Here is a 19334-nt window from a genome sequence, read left to right as displayed (position 1 = left end):
CCTGTACCGAGTAAGTGGAACGGTCTTCCTCGTTCGAGCAAGCATCGCCCGGATCCTTAGGTGATTGGCCTCGAGTCGAGGTCGCTTAATGCCCAGCCCCGCCGCTCCGCTGAGGAAAATGGTGTCCTTGGGACCCCTATCGGAGCCGATATTGATCCAATCAAAACAAGCTCCGTTGAAAATGCTTGTAGTGCTATGACTCTAATGTTGCTGCCTGCGACGGACGGCCTCGTCGCCACCTTGGATCGAGCGTTGAAAGGATATAGAAGCCTGATCACACTTCATTCTGTGACTCTCCCCTCTATCCGGCAATTACATATACAGGCAGGCATGGTGGTCATTTAAAGGGTGGTCGCGACGGGAATTTGGCGTGACTCCTCCCTCTTTGCCCGCCCCCGGCGCCCATCATGGCACCAGCAGACATTGGTCAATCCAGCATTCATTTCAAGTGGTCCAAGAAGATTCCGCCAGTCCTAACCGTGCGGTCGGGTGCCGAGCTTACATTCTCCATGCTCGATGGGCTGAACAACCAAATCACCCCGGCAAATGCGTGCTCAATCGGCGCAAAGGTCGATTTTTCACAGGCCGACCCTGCCTTTGGTCCCGTCGCCGTCGAGGGCGCCGAACCCGGCGACACCTTGCGCATCGATATCCTGGAGTTGACACCCGCAACCTACGGCTGGACATGCATATTACCGGGCTTTGGGCTGCTCCAAGACGAATTTCCGGACCCCCACGTCGAGATCTGGGATCTCTCGGAGATTGCGACGAAGCGCCATGTCGTCTTCAGGCCGGGCATTCAAGTCCCGGTCAATCCTTTCCTCGGCGTCATGGGTGTCGCTCCCCCGGACGACCAGGACTACAGCACGATCCCGCCCCACCACTTCGGCGGCAATATTGATTGTAAGCACGTCACCGTCGGCGCGTCCTTGTTCTTGCCCGTGCAGGCTCCCGGTGCCCTATTTAGCTGCGGCGACGGGCATGTCGCCCAGGGTGACGGCGAAGTGTGTGGGACGGCCATTGAGACGCCCATGACGGCCCGGCTCCGACTGACGGTCGAGAAGGGTAAACCGTGGGTGAAGTCCCCAAATTATGTCACCAGGCCTCAGCTGGCCGATACCGAAGCGCGAGGGCAAGAGTATGCGGTGGTGGGGATCGATGCCGACTTGCACGAGGCGACGAGGAAAGCAGTGAGAGGTGCCATTGAATGGTTGGTCGCGGAGAAGAGCCTTACACGGGTGGAAGCCTACATGCTGTGTTCAATCGTCGGGGACCTGAAGATTCTCGAGGCGGTTGACATGCCGCATTATGCCGTGGCGATGGCTGTGCCACTGAACATTTTTGTTGATCAATGAGAGCTCTGAAGTTGGCATTGTCTGGTACAGACTGGATCTTATCAATTCCTCTTGCCAAGGCTACAGCGAAACATCCCCCTTTTGGAGCCAGGCCCGGTGAGCACAGGGCGGCATCCGCTCCTCGGTCTCGTCGCGAAGGAGAGTGAGCACGTGAGAAGGCCGTGAATGTACCCCGCCGTAGCGAGCAAAGTCGGCTCATGTACTCCTTACGTATTGCGGTTCCTGAAGGAGAATGCTTCAAGGAGCCGCATCTCAGCATGGCGCGAGGTAAGTTCGGAGTCGATTCACCTCCACTTGAACCGCCCAAGAAAATGTACTTTCATCTGCGACCCAGTGTGAATCATCAATCCTTCCGGTGTAGGGTGATGCTACTAGTACCTACGTAGTCGCTCTCGCAGTCCAACGAGAGCAGTTCGCCTATGTATGAGCCGAGGAGAAGTGTATGTGGCACGAGAGTGTGGGGCGACTAGCCGTCATGTCACGTGACCGAATCTACGAATATCTCCTGCTCCAAGGCACTGGTATCTAGGAGAAACCATGCAACATCCCACGACTGGACCCAATCACCAAACGTATTCGCGTATTTATTAGGCGCCGAGAAGCTCATTTAGCACTATGACCGACCAGATCCTCTCACCTTCAGACCGCATTTCTACGAGAAGGAAACGCTCTGAGCAGGCGTGCGACAATTGCAGGTCTCGGCCCTGACAGCCAGTAACGCAGATGGTCCTCTATTGACAAGTCATTAGAAGCAAAAAGTCGCGATGTCCCGGAGAGAAACCACGATGTTCGCTCTGTGCTCGTCTCAAGCGGCATTGTGTTTACAGTAATCGGCGCTCATTGGGAAGGCCAACAGTGCGAACTTCACTTCCCTCTTCTGTGCCGAATTTGTGGCATGCACCTAGTATTGACATTGAGCAACCAGGGATCCACGCAGCTGCGGGCCATCCAAGAGAGACTGGAACACTTAACAAACGCTATCGAGTAAGTGTGCAAATCTCTCATGGTGTAAGTGCTGGCTCAAGTTCTGCAGAATCAACACAAGGACACGTATAGCCAACGTGATTGAGCGCCCCTCCACTGGCCACCCAGAAAGGGATGTCACAGAACCTCCGTCACCTGCGGCCACTTCATTGACTCACCTGATCAGGTACACGAACCTCAATCGCAGGCTTGTTTGAAAGCTGACAGAGTCAGTCAATCCACGAGCGAGCACATACCAGGCGATGTCGCCATTGAAGCAATAGAATGCTACTTTCGCCATTTCGATAATCAGCCATATCCACTCCTTTCAAACTTAGACGAACAAATCCTCCCAACCCCGGACGACCTGCCCCCTGCCGTACTATATGCTATGGTTGCCCTGACACTACCAGCATGTCAGAGAACTCTCTCGACTGATGCAGCACTCCGGAAGGAGATCTACGATTTCTGCTCTCAATCAGCGTGGACCTTCTTATGCCAACAGTACTCACTCTTCGACTTTGACGTGGCATACTTTCAAGCTCTTTGTCTTCTCGCACAAGCAGACTTTGCGGGTGAGGCTTTCAAACCATAGAGTTCTACCCAACTCAGACTAACAACCACAGCGGGAAAAACTGACCGAGCGCGATCTCAAGTCAGTTTGGGTTTGACCTTGGCTCAAACACAAGGCATGCTAGGTACACCAGTAGCTAGCAAGCCGAGCAGCACGATTACACCTGCCGAATCTGCTATTGCATGGACACTGTTCATGATGGATCGAATTTTCGCGACCGGCAGCCTATCTAATCCTTGTCCTTTGTCTGCATTTCGACTACCTGTATATCAATACGGACCTTGCCGACCCGGATTCACAAACAACACGTCCATACCTTTTATGCTGGGCGATTCAATGACCAAGAGATCGTTTGCAGCTTCGGAGAGTATAACAGCTGTCACGATTGAACTGCTAGACATATGGCAGGACGTCATCACGCACATATTTCGAAGCCTTCTTACTGAAGTAACGCCTTTCTGGCAAAACGAATCTTCTCGAGCGAAAATACAGACACGCTTGCTCGAGTTTGAACTGAGGAAGTTGTCTCTGAGCCTGACTGCCGAATATCGTACTGACAGCTGCTAGGGGTACAACTGCACACATATACATCGACAGGATCACCGACTCGTGTCCTTACAGAACCCAAGTTGCAAAAGTATTACGCGGCTCGCCTCTTTATGCATATACTTCACACTGGAACGCTATGTTGCATGTATGGACAACCTCATCTGCTCGATTAAGCTAAGTTTCTCAGGAACCACCCGTTTATCATCTATACCAGCACACAGCACCTGCAGGGTCATGTACCTTGGTCTTTCCTGCAAAACTCATATAAAATCTCAACAATCAATTCCAACTGGATTGTCAGGCTTATCGCGGACATGGAGAAATCAAACTTAACCCTTCACGACCCGTTTGTAGGCTACCTGGTTGCGATTGCTGCCACAATTCAACTGGACAAGTCCATTCACACAAGCAGTGAGGTCGCGAAACCAGCGAAGCAGAGATTCGAGAAGTGCCGCGATTTCGTGAGAAAGATGGCCGAGTGGTGGCCAAGCATGGAGAATACGGTAAGAATGTGAAACATGCTCTGGCTGATGTCGCTAATTGCACCACAGGCAAACATGCTCGACCAGCTGCACGCTCGGCTCGAAACAAGGAACACCATGACCTACGTCGAAGATGAGTATGACGGGATGGCGCCGCCGCGCAGGGTCCGAGAAGTCGCTCTGCCAGAGGAGGACATGCGCCTCATGTGGAGCTTGTTCGACTACTCCGCCCTTTCAGGTTCACAGGAGCCCCATCCGTTCCGTTCGGCTGATGTGGGTTCCAATGAGTTTTACAACTCCACGGTCATAAGTGAAGCACGACATGATGACCAAGTCCCAAGCGCAACGTGGGACGACATCCTTGACTTTGACCTCCATCAAGAAGGCATGGATGACTGGCTCTTGTTTGGGAGGCAATGGACCACGTATTATCCCCTACATACCGATATGTTGCAATGAATAATACTTCGAAACGGCCTACAAAGATGCATCCTCCGGGATATAATCGCATCACGGTGGCTCCGGTGAACAATGGGTTCACAAGCAAACTTACCAAAGACTGAACGCTCACACACTTCGACCCCTGGCAGGCTCGAACGGAAACAACGCAGCCACCAAAGCCATAACGCCAAACAGCGCCGCACACAGATAGACTGGCACAGAAGTCGAGGTGTCTGCGAACGTAGCGACGATCACAGACACAATGCCCATAATTCTGTTGAAACCGACCGCCGTTCCGTTTCCCGTTGCGCGATGCGCGGACGGAAGCACCTCCGGGGTATATGCGTACAACGTCCCGTAATACTAGTTGGGTTTGTGTTAGGGCCTGCATAGTGGTGCGATAGGATACGCAGACACAGCCACTTACTATGTTAATGGCGACACTGATTGCACATGAGATTCCCAGATTTTCATCCGCACTTCGGACGGCAGTGTACCCGAAAAGGAATGCCACTGTACGACAGATCGGTATCAGTACACGGCAATAGGGGACGTGTTCGACTTACTTGAAATGAGGCCGCCGAAAACCATTGTGTATTTCCGACCGAAGCGCTTCATTTGACAAAGGAAGCCGGCAATTATGGGGCCGGGGATGCACAGAGAGTTGGTAATGGCGTAATTTCTCCAAGTTATATATGCTGAAGATTCGCCGAAATCTGCGCCACGGCTCGCCAGGTATTCCGGTAAGAAAATATAAAACAGTGGATATGCGAGGCCGATCAACGCCCAGGATGTCCAAACGAGCGCAGTGGAGAGGCCAAACCTTCGTGTCATGAACAGTCCCCGGTAGTGAACAGCCAGCTCGGAGAAGGAGAACCTGGTTGAAGCGTGTGCAGTGTTCACTCGTCCACAGCCCTGAAGCTGTTCAACGGTGAGAGTAAAGGGTCGATTATACTTCTGTGCAATCATGCGCAGGGTCGCAACGACGTACTGATCGTCATTCCGGCACAAGGAATACTTTGGTGTCTCATGAAATCGAATCACGGTAACTCGGAGGAGGCTCATAAGAAGTACAACACCGCCTGCGGTGAAGTAGACATAGCGCCAACCCATGTTCTGAGATTTGGTGCAGATGTCTGCAGTGGCAGCGCAGCTGAAATTTGCTGCAAAGACCAAATCAGCAACGATTCACGGCTATATTCGTGGAACATACGCAAGAAACCCCACGCAATAAGCCCTCCCAAAGTCAGGCCAACACCCCACCAGGCAGCCATAAGGGTCACGACCCAAGTCTTCGAATGTGGCAAGTACTCCAGGAAGACCGTGGTATCGAGGACCAGGTTGCCTCCAGCGGCGAAGGCTGAGAGCGCATTGAAAGCACCCCAAGAGGCATAGTTCGGCGCAGCACCGGCCACAATGGCAAAGACAGAGCTGAGGAACAGGGTGATATTGAAAGCCCATTTGCGGCCTATGATGTCCGCAGAACAGCCCCAGAAAAGTGCCCCGACTACGAGACCGATGTACAGGGAGAGCTGACCGGCTCGAGTGTAGTTCGGGTGGTATTCCGCAACGACGCTGCCTGCTGTGATACTTGGGAGGAAGGTCAGCAACGAGTCAGCCGCATACCTGGAATCGCATCAGGACGAGTTTTCCAAGGTCATGGGCAATACTTACCCAAAGCCGTTGAGGCAGAACAGCTTGGCGTGATAGCCAGTGAAGCCGATATCGTCAATTGCCTATCCAAGTCATGATACAGGTCGCTGTTGGTAGCGGATGGGAAACATACATCGTTCAGCAGGCTGATCTTTGCGGCCAGAGCTGGATCCAGAGATTCCAGCGACAGGAGTTCACCCTCGTGCGTGAGCCCTGCGGCGAGTCCCAGATCGGAGTCCGGAGCGGTGACGGTAACGGGCTCTTTGTCAGTGCTGTACTTCTCCATGAGGCGAGCTTTCGAGGGAAAACCAAAGCTTCTACAGTATGGAATGTCGCATCGCGGGGCACTCTCACCGCCGGGGAGTTAGTGCCTCCTTATACCTACAGAATGACTGGCATTGAGCCACACGCTGAGCGGATCAAAGGGAGCTTCGTGCGTACCCTGTTCAGCGGCATCTGCGTCGACCACCTTGCACGGCCGGCTTGCGAGGCAGCTACTGGTATTCGATTTTGCGCAGAGACGGCAATTCTTCAAAATGCTCCCGTTAGCGCTTCAATCAGGGGGTTAAGGTATCCAGTTTCCAAGGCAAGCTAACGGAATTCGAGAAAAGTATCCGGCCGCCATCGTCCCGATCACGAATGCCACCCTGCTCTACTATGAGGCAGGTGACTCTTCTTCCAGACTTGCGTTGAATCAGACGGAAGAGAGACAAACGCCTTACCCCGAAATGATCCTTGATTGGCATGTTGTGCAGAAGACATAAGTCGCGTCGTATCCTTGAGATGAACCTTCAACTTGCTCTGCGGCTCGTTTAGATCTTCTCTTGCTCTACGCCTCTTACGTACCGCGATCTATCCAACCATGGGGAACTTTTTCGATTGGCATGCCGCGAGGACAGATCTGTCCAATATCGCACTCTTGGACCGCGCACCCGAAAGTGAAGGTATAAATCTCAAAGCCGTCCGTCTTTACCGGCTAGCAAGGGTGCGGAGCCAGATGGCTAAGTACTGCATTGACGCTGTCGTTCTGTCAGACCCCATCAACATTCGGTACGCTACAGGGACTCGCAATATGCAGGTGTACAGCATGCGGAATGCACCGACTAGATACCTGCTGCTCACTGCAGAACGCTCAATACTTTCGAGTACACTGGATGCAGCCATCTGGCCGAAGGATACGAGACGATTGATGAAATACGGACCGCAACAACGGCCAGTTTTGCGGCCGCCGGCCCGAACATTGAAGACCGGGAGCGCTCGTGGGCGGCGAACATGGCCGATTTGATCAAAAGCCTCGTGGGCAAAGATGCAACAGTTGGGCTTGAGCGACTGAATGCAAACGTTGCTCTGGCGCTCAGAGACTGCGGCTTGAAGATTGTCGATGCTCAAAAACCCGTTGAAATGGCGCGGGCGGTCAAGTCAGCGGAAGAAATGAAATGTGTAATAGCTTCCCTGCGGGCCACCGAGGTCGCGGTTGGGGAGCTCCGAGATGCCATTCGACCTGGAATGACCGAAAATGCCCTCTGGTCTGTGCTGCATCAGTCTGTCATCCGGCAGAACGGAGACTATTGCGAGACACGCTTGCTTAGCGCTGGCCCACGAACAAATCCATGGTTTCAGGAGACCTCAAGCTATGAAATTGGCCCAAACGAGCTCATCGCATTGGACACAGATGTCGTTGGCTGCCATGGATACTATTCCGACTTTTCACGCACCTTCCACTCCGGTCCCGATCCTCCCACACAAGCTCAAAGGGAGCTTTACAAGGTCGCTTACGAGCAGGTTCATTACAATATGAAGATCCTGAGGGCCGGCCTGACTTTCCGCGAGTATGCGGAGCGGGCATGGGAGATTCCAAAGAAATACTATGCCAACCGATACTTCCTCTCGGCTCATGGAACAGGTATGACCGGGGAGTATCCCTACCTGTACCACCGCGGAGACTTTCCCGACTCTGGCTACGATGGAGTGCTTGAGGCGGGAATGGTGATCTGCGTTGAAAGCTACATTGGCGAGGAGGGCGGCCAGGAGGGTGTCAAGCTCGAGGAGCAGGTCTTGATCACCGAGGACGGTATTGAAGTGCTATCGAAGTTCCCATTCGAGGCGGCTTTGCTGCAGTAGTATAGACAGGTGTCTGCTGGACAATAGACTATGATTTGGGAAAATTGAAGCACCGGAAACACTCTCATGTGAAAGTGAGAAATCTCGTGCTTTGTCGAAATTCCTTGACACAGCCGTCAAGCGAGTTAGTTATGCCACGATTCAAAATGCCTTCTACGTATTGGTCCAAGAACTCCACATGGGGTGGTTGGCATGATGAATTCACGTTAAGATAGTACTGAGACTGTCGTCTGGAAAGTATTTCTTTACTTGTCGATTTTCCTCCCCACGCAAAAATGATAGTTGAAGTTACTACTGCAGTTAGGAGATATTGGCCATGGTCTAGGAAATTCTGCAGCTTTGGCGAGTTACCAGGTGGTGATCGCGATCGATGCCGCTTCCTGTACATCCATGTTCCGGAAACTCGGGAGCCCGAAGTCTGCTCACGCCTGATGCCGCTTCCGTTAGCGGGCTGACGATATAGACTAACATTGAATATCGGTTCCGTTAGTACCTGCCATTCAACCTATGGGTACATGACGCTATTTTTTTCCCGTTTCGTCCCGTGCAAAGCCAGTAATACGGAATAAAGTTAAAGGCCAAAGGTAGAAGTCGGCATTTAGGCAAGGGGCACACAGCCTTGCGCGCTAGCGGCCCGTTGGTACAAAAGCTTCGGTGGACGCTTTGATGGCAACCCCCCCAAAAGCCTTCTCTACCCTCTGATTCTTTTGTTGTAGCGGCTACCACTCTATGTAGTATAGCCCTCGAGGCCGTTGGGGTAAATTTAGGCCCTTTCTCCGAAAATCGCGTTGCTGAGTGTTTGCAGGGTAGTTGGCCGCAGCTCTGCGCCTGAAAGATACCCTGCGTATGTGTGTACCACGTAGGTAGCGTGAAACAGGGTATTTTGGGCATGGCAGAAAAAGGCTCTGTAGAAAACGAATGGCACTTGAGCTCTACAAGGACACGCAGGGGGATTTTCGATTTCCAAGGGTATCAGGACCTCGGCAAGTGGGAGCGGGCTTCACCGCGCCTGAATTCGTGGGGAGTAAAGCGCAATGGGAGACAGGAGTGCGGTACAAATGAATCTGTATCTCGTAGCGGTAATTGAGCTCCCGGCATCTCTGGGCAGAGACCCTTGTCACTGCGCCCTTGCACGGAGTTCGGGATTCGGAGAGAAAAAGCCGCGCGATTGTTTACGGTCTACTATCCTTTTCACAACGCCTCTTGTGCGGCCCGCAGTTGGAGTTGCTTCAGTCCTGCATAGTTTGGATAACAGTGTGCCGGCACTCCGAGAGCGGCACATGTATACGTCAACTGAGGAGTGAGTGGGTCTGACGGCTCACCCACGTTGATATACCCCAGATCGGGTGCTTATCGATTTGTGGTTGACAGGCGGATAAACCTCTCCAGGGGGGCGTTGATGAAGGATCAGATACGAAGGCCAGCTGTGCCTACCTAGGTATCTATCTATCCTTCCTCTTGACGAAGCCAAATCCCCCAAGGCCAAAGGTCTCCACATCAGCCAAAGGTACTCTTTTATGAATACTGCACGGGATGAAGGCGTTAACACTAGTAGGAGCTTTCAATATCCCCATGACCCACCCGTCTTTCCCCCGACTCCTCTATTTCCCCATGTTCCTCTGTAGCACACATCACTGACTCAGAAACATCTCCGTCATGGCCCCTGGAGCAACATGCTTCGCTCCACCACCCCAAGTATTAGGCGCCAAATGAAGCCGCGGGGGATTCGGTTATCCTATACAGGCAGCAGAGAGCCCACTGCGTCATTTACGAGAGCATATAGATATTAGAAATGTACCTCTCCTTGTGTGCCAATGCATTTTGGGGAAGGGAGAGAGATTCTTCGCGTTTCTTCTCTCGAATATTTGTCTTCGTGCAACATTTTTGCATTTCGCTTGTGAAAAAGTCAATAACAGACTTTCAGACTTTCGACATGGCGGCTCACGCTCGACAATTCAATTGGTACAACTTCTGGATCTGCTGGTTGGTCTCTCTTGGCCAGGTAGCCTTCGGCTACCCTGCCTCCATCATTAGCACCACCCTGGGCGAACCAAGCTTTTTGGTGTATATGAAACTGCTGAACCCCGTCACCGGACTGCCGGCTGGCGATGCCGACTCGCTCGAGGGTGCCATGTCTGGCGTTTTTCAGGTTTGAAAATACAACCCGAGGGCACTTTTGTACCCTTAGCCGGAATGAACCTTGAAGCTAACTATGGAGGGCAAAAAAGGCAGGAGCTTTCTTTGGCATCATGATCGTGAGCTACATCATGGACAAATGGGGTAGAAAGGCCGGCGTCATTTTCTGCTCCTTCTGGTCCCTGCTGGGCGGCGCACTGATCTGCGGCTCAAAGAGCTCTGCCATGTTTATTGCCGCGAGGTTCTTCGCCGGTATGGGAAGCTGGGGTTATCTCGCAGTCAGTAAGTGCAGACACTCCTATCCACCCATAGCGGATGGGACGGAAAAGAGGGATCAATAACTGACATGTTGCCAGCACCTGCATACAGTGCCGAGCTTGCTCCGCCCGCTCTACGCGGTTTCTTTGTCGGGCTCAACGGCGTCAACATCGCTGTCGGCTACTCGCTGGCCGCCTATACCGGCATGGGCTTCTTCTACGTCAAAGAACCTCAAGCCCAGTGGCGCGGTCCTCTGGGTATTGCACTCTTCTTCCCTCTTGTGATGCTGGCAATGCTCCCGTTCATTCCAGAGAGTCCTAGATATCTGCTCATGAAGGGTCGTGAAGCTGAAGCCGAGAAGATTGTGCTGAGGCTTCACGCCATCCCCGGCGACGAGGACCAAGAATTCGCGCGTGGCGAGTTCTACCAAATGCGCAAGCAGGCTGAGTTTGATCGAACCCTGTCGGTCTCATGGGTGAGCATCGACCATAGCACTTGTATCCTTGCCCTGCTTTTGGGTGGTCCATTGCTGACGGTCCCTTGAATCACCAGTGGGACATGTTTTTCAAGAAATCGTACCGAAAGCGAACCATCCTGGCCATGGGTTTCGCCTTTGTTGGCCAGTCCACAGGCGTGCTCGTCATCAACAACTACGGCCCGACCCTGTACAAGAGTCTCGGCTACGGCACTGAGGATCAACTCCGTCTCCAGTGCGGCTGGATCACGACTGCAATCATCGGCAATGCCATTGGGGCCACATTCATGGACCGCGTCGGACGCAAGCCGCTTATGCTGTTTGGCGTCGGTGGGTGCTGCTTCTGGCTCATAATCGAAGCAGCCATAGTCGCCAACTTTGCCGGCACGGACAACACCTCGGGTCTGGCCATGGGCGTTGCGGCCTTGTTCTTGTTTGAGGTCGTCTATAGCTGCGGAGTCGATGTCGCCGGCATCGTCTTCTACAGCGAATTGTTCCCAAACCACCTGAGAGCCAAAGGTGAGCATCCCGCCATTTTGCTGGGAGTGAATGAAAAACAATACCTTTTGCTTACCACTCCACCTCCATGACAACAGGTGTTTGCCTTTCGATGGCCGTTGTCGCACTCACCGACCTCGTCTATCTGCAGGTCACAGCAACCGCGTTCGCCAATATTGGTTGGAAGTTCTATCTGGTGAGTAGCGATCCCATTCTCGACCTCTTCTCGACACCTCCACTGGTCCGTCCATTCCCCAGAAACAGACACAAGAGAATCCCCGAGTAGTACTCACCCTCTCCCCTTTAGGTCTTTATCATCATCTGCGGCCTAGGCACCATCACCATGTATTTTCTCCTGCCGGAAACCAAGGGTGTCCCACTCGAGGAAGTCGCCAAGCTCTTTGGCGATACCGAGACCATCATGGTCTACGCTGCAGACATTCACATGGACCATAACACGCATGAGCTTGTTGTTAGTGGCAGAGACGGGATCACCCACCCCGCCACCGTGGTCGAGACTCCTAAAGGCGCCGCGGTCTCCGAGAAGAGTGACGAAGCGCGCCATACCGAAGAAGTGTGACCTCGGATCAACGTACGACAGCGGTGTACTGCCGTGCCATCTAGACTGGCACTGTGGCAGCGCATCTTTGGTATAGAACACGGCCTAGATATTAGACTGGGATTCATGGCAGCATCTTACCATGGGCAGCGCTGGATAGAAATATCACTGGAAAGTTGTGTATCAGGACGAACCTGTCCAAGAGCTTCCTCTCTTCCCTCTGCGATACGACGCCTGACTTCGTTTGGTCCATGAGTCTAGAAGCAAAACGCTCCACTTGATCTTGGGGCAACCAGCAGTCTCCTGGTGGCTCCCGACAAGTCTCAAGAAACAGCTCTGAACGTCGGGAGTCTGGCGTATATTGGATTTCTGGTTTGTGCACGGAGAGAAGCACCAGATGTTCCCGAGAGAAGCGTCCTAACAGGAAAGTGAATGGAATACCGTGTACAACCGTCAAAATCCCCCCACAGCCAATCCATTCACATTCAGACGTGACTTCCCAATGGACCCTATACTCGCCAAGAGAGAGGCTCTGGTCCACATAAAGAAAGGAAAACTCGTCGTATATATTTTATTCTTTCCAATTTACCTATCACACCAAGACCCCCTACCTCGACTAGGGCGAAATCGAACCGAACCGAATCCGACGACTCTCAGTCCAGGTCCTGTCAGGTCGAACTGGCACCGGGCTAGCAGGCAGCAGGACCTCGATTCGAATCCCACTTCGCCCACTTCGATCACAATAAATAATCTAGGGTCTGTCAGGTCGAACTAACACCGGGTTAGCAGGCAGCAGGACCTCGATTCGAAACACTCCTGGACTCAACTTATAAATTCGTCATATAACCGGCCGAGAAAAACCAACCCCTTCGGGGGCGAGTTTCGCTTATCACTGAACCAGAGTTGAGCTGCTTCATGATAAGTTTTTGCCATTTTGGGGTTTTGAACTTGTTTTTGATTTGTGTTTTTCTTTGTGTGTGTTTCGAGAATAGCAAGTTTCAGCGGCGTCAATTTCTCTTACTCGCCAAGCGTTATGGCACGGTCGTTCAGCATGCTAAGCATCTCCGTGGGTACGTATCCAAAGCAGAGATGAAGCAAAAGGTACATCAACGGCACTGCTCGTCAACAAAGTTTCAAGAGCAGTAGCACATATGGATATCAAGTTCCTGCGACCAGGGCTCTAGATACGTGGTGGCATGCTGACTTGATTCTATGAATAGAAAGGAAGGAAAGCGCAGAGTACCTACCTACCTAGGTAATATGATACGAATACGATTGTTTAAAGATCTGTGGCAAACAGAGCAAACCTGGCAAATAGAGCAAACCTGGCAAACAGAGCAAATCTCGGATGCCCGGGACATGGAACAACATCTTTCCACATGTGGCAGGATGCGTCACGATTCGCGAGGCATCGGTGCCACCACCTTGGCCTTTTCGCCGACTGCCTGGACATCTGAAGAAGCCACCTATAACGTCTCGGGACCTGCAGAGTCGATGAATTACAAAGTATAATGGAGGCTAGGCTGAGGTAAGGAAACGCCAGCTCTATGCGTTGAACAGGAAAGAGACCACCTGGCTCGAATCACACATGCGAGGTACCTACATATCTATAGGACTTCGCAAAACGGGCGCTGGGATCCAGTCAAAAATAGACCTTGAACCTTTTCCCATGCTTCTCACCACGGCTCAGTTTGTTGGAACCATGATCGCCTCGTCCTGGCTCAAACAGTCCATCATCACGGTGCTCTGCGTTCTCGGCATCCCCTCGTACCTCTCGGCGCCCAAGCCCATCTCGATCCACCTCGACGGGCAATCGAGCATCACCGTGCCGGCCAACCGGGCCGTCGTGTCCCTCCACATCTACGCCGAAGGGCCCAGGCAGGACAAGGTGGCGGATGAAGTGCGCAGGACCGCCGACGACGTCCTGGCCACGCTCAGACCGCTCGCTCAAGTGCAAGCAGACCCGGTTCCGACCGTCAACGCGTCATCGCCCACCGGCGACGACATGGAGTATGAGCCGGCCGTCGTCGACCTCTCCGTGACCACCTTCCGCAGCTACTCGTGGCAGAAGCCCGGCTCCTCGATCCTGTCCCGCGACGCGCCGCAGTACCAAGCGAGCGTGGAGATCGAGGCCGAGTTCCGCGCCCCCTTCGACCCGCTCGGCCTGCTGCTGGCGCAGGTCTCCAAGACGCCCGCGGCGTCGGTGCAATCCCTGAAATGGACGCTCGACGACCACACCAGAAAGAAACTTTTCTCCAAATGTCGCTCCGAGGCCATGGTCGACGCCCTCGACAAGGTCCGCGCCTACGTCCGGCCCCTGGGCATGGACAAGGTCCGCGCCATCAAACTCACCGAGAGCAACCCCCGACAGAGCCGCCACGTCGTCTGGGGGGATGTCGACGGCTTGAGGTTCCAGCGCCACACCAGCCATGATGAGCACGCAGATTTCAAGGCCCAGATGGACGAGGCCGACGTGGATACCGAGACGTTCGGGCTGGAGCCCGGCACGCTGGAGATCGCCGCGCAGGTCGAAGGTGAGTTCTGCGCGTGGAAGACTGGCTTGGAGGCCTGGTTTAGGAGAGGCGGTGTCTGAGCCGCCTATCATGACATATCACATCATCGCGAAACGTGTGTTGAACAGTCCCGTCCAAGGAGACGAGTCAGGGGGGCCTATTTTCCCGCTTTACCATACTGCGACGGAGCATGGTTGGTGCCATTGCATCCCCACGATATGGCTGTATCAGGGATAAATCTCTCCAGCAATTAGCACAAAGAGAGCTTGCTTTTTTTGAGAACCCGGATCCCAAACGAATTCTTAGGACAAGAACCCTTTGTTTCTGATTTATCACGGTGAATCAAGGCCTGGCCAACTCATAACCAGTCATTTCTAGAGAACATTTCTTCGAGGCCACGCAAGAATCTATGCATCCAGCCAGCATTTCGTAATTCATCCTAGATATCCCCCGACTTTTGTGTATGCAAAGACTTGTCTTGAAAGCACGCTTGAACGCAACATCCCAAACACCACATTAGAATGCCATTCCCTAGGAAACCCGGTGATTTCTCGTGGCGCCGTAGGAGCTCGGTGCCTTTTCCACGCCATGACAGAACTAGTCCGTAAAACAATCATTCATCGTCTGACTCGTGACCAAGATCATCATCCTCGTCCACTCCTCCAACATCCATACCTCCATCATCCTCAGAATCCGTGTCCTCGGCCTCCTCTCCTGGGATCCCTTTCCACTCCACATAGTCTCCCTCAATCCAATGCTTGCTGATGGGCAAGTGGTATGGGTCGTACGGAAAATATCCCTCCAGCATTCCATTGTCTCCGACCCAACTCAAGTCCCGATCTGGATTGCTGATGGTCAAGTCAGACACGCCGCGCCAGTGACCGGTAACTCGCACGTGTCTATTCTCCTCCAATTTCGGATAGACATAGAATAATTGTAGCGCGTGTGTCAGCTTGGCGAACTGCTCGACGATGACTGGGGTGCAGACGCGCAAGGGATTGAGGGGGGAATAGATCGCCTCTCGAAGTGACTCGCGGAGCGACTCGGCGAAGTGGTACGTCTCAACTTCATCCTCGTCGACGTCGAAGTCGGATTCGTCGTCAGAATTGGCGGAGGCGATGTCACGCCAGCGGAAGCAGAAAATGTACAAAATTGCTTGGAAGGCGGCATAGAAATCGCCGTAGCGTTTCAAGTCCGGACCACGGCACGTTGGCTCGTACGATTTGCGCAAAATGGTCAGATGGTCGCAGAGCAAGTCCAAGCAATCATGCACCACCTGGGGGGAGACATGAGCACCACGGCCGACGAAGCCGGAAAAATAGGCAGCAGCGCTGTGCCGGAGGAGGTGTGGCTGTTTCTTGTCAACAAGAACAGCGACACAAGATGTGACGAAGCGATCGACGATGATGGGGTCTGCTTGGGCGAAGTGGAAGACCAAGAATTGCGGATGACGGGCCCGGTACGTCGGAAGAATGTGGGTGTGGAATTGAGAGATAAGCTGCTCAACAGCATTGTCGCGGGTCTGGAGTGCGGCTGAAGTGGTGAGTTTGGCGTAATATTGGAACATAATGTCCATGATCAGGTCGACCTGCTTGATATCCTCCTTCAGTTTGCGTCGACGAGCTTTGGCGGGATCAGTATCTTCATCTTCGTCCATCTCAGATTCGTCGCTGGTGCTGATATCATCACTTTGATCATCAGGCCCGCCAGCAAGCATGTCCTGAGACGAGCGCGCAACCAGTGTCTGCGACGAGGACATGTGGCTGAGCAAATCGTCTTCGACATCCTCCTCTTCTTCGTCAAGGTCAACCTGAACTGAGACGTCAAGCTTGATAAGTTCTCGCAAGACACATGTGAGGATTTCCGAAGTGAGCTCGGGCACATATTTGATCATCTCCATGAAGTTTCGGATGTAGGTCATGCGCTCGTCTGCCTTTTGGAAGTCAAACTGGAGGCGGGAAGCGACTCGATCGGCAAGAGCGGCGGGCGAGGAAGGAACATTGACGGTGATGTGTTGAATGGCTTGCAGAACTCGTCGATGGATCTTTCCTTGTCTGACAGGGGTTGAGCTTTCGATCCGTCGTGTTTTTTGCGGTCCCAGAAGCTCTACGAGGATCGACATGATCTTGCGCTGATAGCCACGTTGCGCAGCCGCCAGATTATTTAGGAATCTGACAAAAATCGCATAATACTGTTCATCTCGTCCCACCCATTCACTGTTCAGCACTGCATCGACCAGACCGCTGCAGTCTTTGTCCAGGGACGTAATGTTAGCCAGGACAGCCTGAAGGTGAAACTTGAGCACCTTTGTGGACGGTGCGTTTGGCTTGTCCGGCGGGGCACTGAAATAACCCTTCACACGTTCGTATGCCTCGTCTTCTCTAAATCGATGTCTTTCAATTGCTCTCCGTACTTGTTCTTTGACGACCAGGGGGTCCACGTCCTCGTCCTCGTCTGCGGACACGATCTCGACGTCGGAATCAAATGTCACGCGAGAACGTTTGGAGGGACTTGAAGGCGTCTCCATGAAGCTGGTTTCATCGATTGATCGCTTCAGGGTTGATCTCCGTTGCATGGGTTGAGGTCTCATGGTTTTTGAAGGGAGCGAGGGAGTCGAGATGCTGGTCGGTAGAACAGGCCGACGGGCCTGAGGTGGCGGGGCTAACATGGCCGGATAGGCAGATGCAGAAGAGGGATGTTCCTTCGACACATGGGACGAGGGGAGGTGGACGAGCCAATACAAATAGATGGTAAGTATGGATGGCAAGAATATTGGAGTTCGAGAGACCAGGCTTTTGGCCCAACGCAGTCGGTGGTGAACAATTGTAACAATTGCAACATTGACAGGAAAAAATCATCGAAATTTCACAATGTGCGCAGGAAGGCTAGCCTCTTTGGGGTTGAGGCGCGCCATTTCCGAGGTAGCTAGGTACCGTCCCTAATATTCATTATTATTCTTCTCCTGCAGCCTTTTGGACCTGAGACACTTTCGACAGTTGAGTCAGGTGAATGTTATGGAGATGAATCATTGAGCCATGTGGCTTCTTCTACAAATAGGCAATGACTCCGAGTCTGTCATGTCACAACCTGGGCAACCTCTACAGGTAAGCACGCTGGCTGATCTTTTCAGTTCCTTGGATCTTGTCAAAATTCGAGGCATCCTTGCCGAACAGTTCAATCCGGTGTCCCAGTGCTCTTCTTATGATCCAATCTTTGCTGTTGATCTGCTCTTCAACCGCGTCCTTCTCTAATGGAGGAATCATCTCGCTTCCCTCCAACCGCTTCAGCATCACATCATTCTCCGGTCGGTTGAAGTATACCAGGGAGTATCTGGTGTGGTTTGCCTGCTCGCCCGGCGGGGAAACCACGCGATGTATGTTAGATCTAAGAAGACCGTTTGTGAACTTCACCATTGCATCGCCCAGGTTGATAATGGCGTGATTTGGGAGGGGTTTGACATAGCACCATTGTGCGTCGCGTCCAGGCGGAAGGACCTGCAGACCACCCAAACGATTGAAGAGGACCGTCACACTTCCGAAGTCGGTATGCTCACCCAGAGCTGTTCGCCGGTCGTCCATGGGCTGTGGCGGAGCTTTGATGAAGCGGATTTGATCTCCTGAATGGCCCTCGACGAGGCGGTGCATGTCTTGCAAAGTGTTGGGTGGTAGTTTAAGGTGGTCGTTAAGCAATCCCAGGACTAGTGTAACAATGCTGTGAGCTGATGACATGAACGACTTCAGAAGGGGCCGTTGTGAATCGAGGACTTCCGGAGCGGGGAGCGGATCCATGAGCCCAAACATATCATCTTTGGACACCTGCATATCGTCAGGACCTTGCTAGCATTCACCAGTCTGCCAGTACACTCACATTGTAGAACTCGTTGCGATCGAGATTACCATCCCGGTCAACCACGTTGGCACCAAAACCTTTGTAGCCAAAGTACGACTTCTTTTGCTGGAAATCGTACTTCTTTTTCTCGTCCAGTGGGAGCTCAAACAACTCCACGCCGACTTTGAAAAGCTGGTCTGCATCGGCAAGCAGAGAGTCTCCTGGGCCACTTAAGTCTAAATAGAAGAATCCGAGGTCCTCGCAGGCTCGCACGAAACGAATGACCTCTTCAGGATCCCGTTCGAGGAGTTTAGCCAGAGACAGGCGTAGAAGAGGTGCGGTCGGAACATCCTCTGGGAACGGTGGAGCATTGTCAAATGTTTGTGTTGGCGCAGTCAGTGCTTCGGGAGTCACTTGTGCTGCCATCGTGATGTTTGATACTGTTTGTAGACGAGTTGGGACTGAAGCGATGCTCGGCCCGGCTCAACGGCGGCGAATTCGATATTTATATGGACTTCGCCTAAAGGCCGAGGCGCCTATCTCCACCTCCTCTCCGCGTTTGCTGGAATGCCATGACGACGCTTTAGGACCCCGTGTGGGGAAGATCAAATGTGATCGTACAAATACCCATCAATCATGTTGCAGATTTCCGGTAGCAACAGATACCATCATTCGGCGTTCGCTCGGATATCATGTCAGCAGCCCAGACTCCAGCACGGAATACATTGTGTCGACTCAGCTTCGCTAACACGCATTGCCTAGGAGGGCACCCTGCATCAGTTTCGCAGTCAACTTCCACCGGATCACTGTTCAGCAATTCCTGGGGTCATCTTTTGGGGTATTTCCGTGATGGCACTGCCCAACAATCAAATGTCAGGCATCTTGTTCAACTGATAGTATTCGTGTCGATGTTTCCCAGCAAGAGGGAA

The 19334-nt window shown here is 52.8% G+C and overlaps 7 protein-coding genes across 7 annotated transcripts; 4 read left to right on the top strand and 3 right to left on the bottom strand.

The window, feature by feature from the left end:
* Positions 1–407: 407 nt before the first annotated feature.
* Z520_02655 (uncharacterized protein) lies at positions 408–4382 on the top strand (the record flags this gene model as incomplete). The annotated part of the gene is made up of 8 exons (XM_016773168.1): positions 408–1325; positions 2281–2339; positions 2389–2505; positions 2553–2893; positions 2945–3442; positions 3490–3586; positions 3629–3944; positions 3993–4382. 8 exons carry the CDS (start codon positions 408–410, stop codon positions 4380–4382), a joined length of 2736 nt encoding a protein of 911 aa, XP_016635225.1.
* A 108-nt stretch (positions 4383–4490) lies between these two features.
* On the bottom strand, positions 4491–6303 carry Z520_02654 (uncharacterized protein; the record flags this gene model as incomplete). The annotated part of the gene is made up of 6 exons (XM_016773167.1): positions 4491–4727; positions 4792–4877; positions 4931–5527; positions 5578–5990; positions 6039–6100; positions 6151–6303. The coding sequence occupies 6 exons, from the start codon at positions 6301–6303 to the stop codon at positions 4491–4493; spliced, it is 1548 nt and encodes a 515-aa protein (XP_016635224.1).
* A 576-nt stretch (positions 6304–6879) lies between these two features.
* On the top strand, positions 6880–8138 carry Z520_02653 (uncharacterized protein; the record flags this gene model as incomplete). Its single annotated transcript, XM_016773166.1, has 2 exons — positions 6880–7097; positions 7145–8138. The coding sequence occupies 2 exons, from the start codon at positions 6880–6882 to the stop codon at positions 8136–8138; spliced, it is 1212 nt and encodes a 403-aa protein (XP_016635223.1).
* A 1933-nt stretch (positions 8139–10071) lies between these two features.
* On the top strand, positions 10072–12085 carry Z520_02652 (uncharacterized protein; the record flags this gene model as incomplete). The annotated part of the gene is made up of 6 exons (XM_016773165.1): positions 10072–10287; positions 10367–10556; positions 10631–11007; positions 11085–11526; positions 11604–11701; positions 11813–12085. The coding sequence occupies 6 exons, from the start codon at positions 10072–10074 to the stop codon at positions 12083–12085; spliced, it is 1596 nt and encodes a 531-aa protein (XP_016635222.1).
* Positions 12086–13766: 1681 nt separating this feature from the next.
* On the top strand, positions 13767–14657 carry Z520_02651 (uncharacterized protein; the record flags this gene model as incomplete). The annotated part of the gene is made up of 1 exon (XM_016773164.1): positions 13767–14657. One exon carries the CDS (start codon positions 13767–13769, stop codon positions 14655–14657), a length of 891 nt encoding a protein of 296 aa, XP_016635221.1.
* A 533-nt stretch (positions 14658–15190) lies between these two features.
* On the bottom strand, positions 15191–17245 carry Z520_02650 (uncharacterized protein; the record flags this gene model as incomplete). The annotated part of the gene is made up of 1 exon (XM_016773163.1): positions 15191–17245. One exon carries the CDS (start codon positions 17243–17245, stop codon positions 15191–15193), a length of 2055 nt encoding a protein of 684 aa, XP_016635220.1.
* Positions 17246–17675: 430 nt separating this feature from the next.
* Positions 17676–18831, bottom strand: Z520_02649 (uncharacterized protein; the record flags this gene model as incomplete). Its single annotated transcript, XM_016773162.1, has 2 exons — positions 17676–18392; positions 18445–18831. 2 exons carry the CDS (start codon positions 18829–18831, stop codon positions 17676–17678), a joined length of 1104 nt encoding a protein of 367 aa, XP_016635219.1.
* Positions 18832–19334: the final 503 nt, after the last annotated feature.

This window comes from Fonsecaea multimorphosa (genome assembly GCF_000836435.1).
Source record: "Fonsecaea multimorphosa CBS 102226 unplaced genomic scaffold supercont1.4, whole genome shotgun sequence".
In the NCBI taxonomy this organism is placed as follows: domain Eukaryota; kingdom Fungi; phylum Ascomycota; class Eurotiomycetes; order Chaetothyriales; family Herpotrichiellaceae; genus Fonsecaea; species Fonsecaea multimorphosa.
This window is presented reverse-complemented; position numbering and strand designations above follow the sequence as displayed.